The 594-nt window shown below is 38.2% G+C and overlaps 1 protein-coding gene across 1 annotated transcript in view; it reads right to left on the bottom strand.

Annotated features, from left to right (window-relative positions):
* The window catches only part of EMH_0012900 (protein phosphatase 2C, putative), a gene marked incomplete at both ends in the record, with an annotated part of 8,683 nt that overhangs the window by 2,718 nt on the left and 5,371 nt on the right, over positions 1-594 (bottom strand). The window contains 1 exon segment of the mRNA XM_013499667.1: positions 81-368. Coding sequence (XP_013355121.1) covers positions 81-368 — 288 coding nt within the window.

Consider the following 594-nt stretch of genomic DNA (forward strand, 5'->3'; position numbering starts at 1 on the left):
CCCTAAAATAAATGGTGCGTATACGATGCCTGTCTCTATAATATCCACCAAACCCTAAACCCTAAACCCTAAACCCTCACCATTTACATAAAGAAGCAGGATCATCAGGGTTTTGTGTTTGTGTAGAATCCTCTAAACCCTCATCATCAGTATTTTCCCCGCTAGAATACCATCCATCTCTCCTGTGTTTCTCTCTCCTGCTGCTGCTGCTGCTGCTGCTGCTGCTGCTGCTGCTGCTGCTGCTGCTGCTGCTGCAGCAAGCAGCAAACTGCTGCTGCAGCAACGCAGCAACCTGGTGGTTCTCAAAGACATCCCATAAACCATCGCTCGCCAGCACCAGCAAACAATCAACGCCAGGCAGCAACGCCCTGCATACACAAACATTTACTTTTATTTTTATGTTTTTATTTTTTTATTTGTTTGTTTGTTCTTTTGTTTGTTTGTTTGTTTGTTTTCTTGTTTGTTAGTAATAAAAATAAATAAATAAAATAAAAAGAGACAAACCTGTGAGTGATTTCAGCCTTCGCGGGAACAAAAAAAAAACAAAAAAAAAAAGAAAAAAAAAAAAAAAAAAAAAAAAAAAAAAAAAAAAAA

The sequence above is a fragment of the Eimeria mitis genome, genomic scaffold (genome assembly GCF_000499745.2).
Source record: "Eimeria mitis Houghton genomic scaffold, Emh_scaff454, whole genome shotgun sequence".
Classification (NCBI taxonomy): Eukaryota; Apicomplexa; class Conoidasida; order Eucoccidiorida; family Eimeriidae; genus Eimeria; species Eimeria mitis.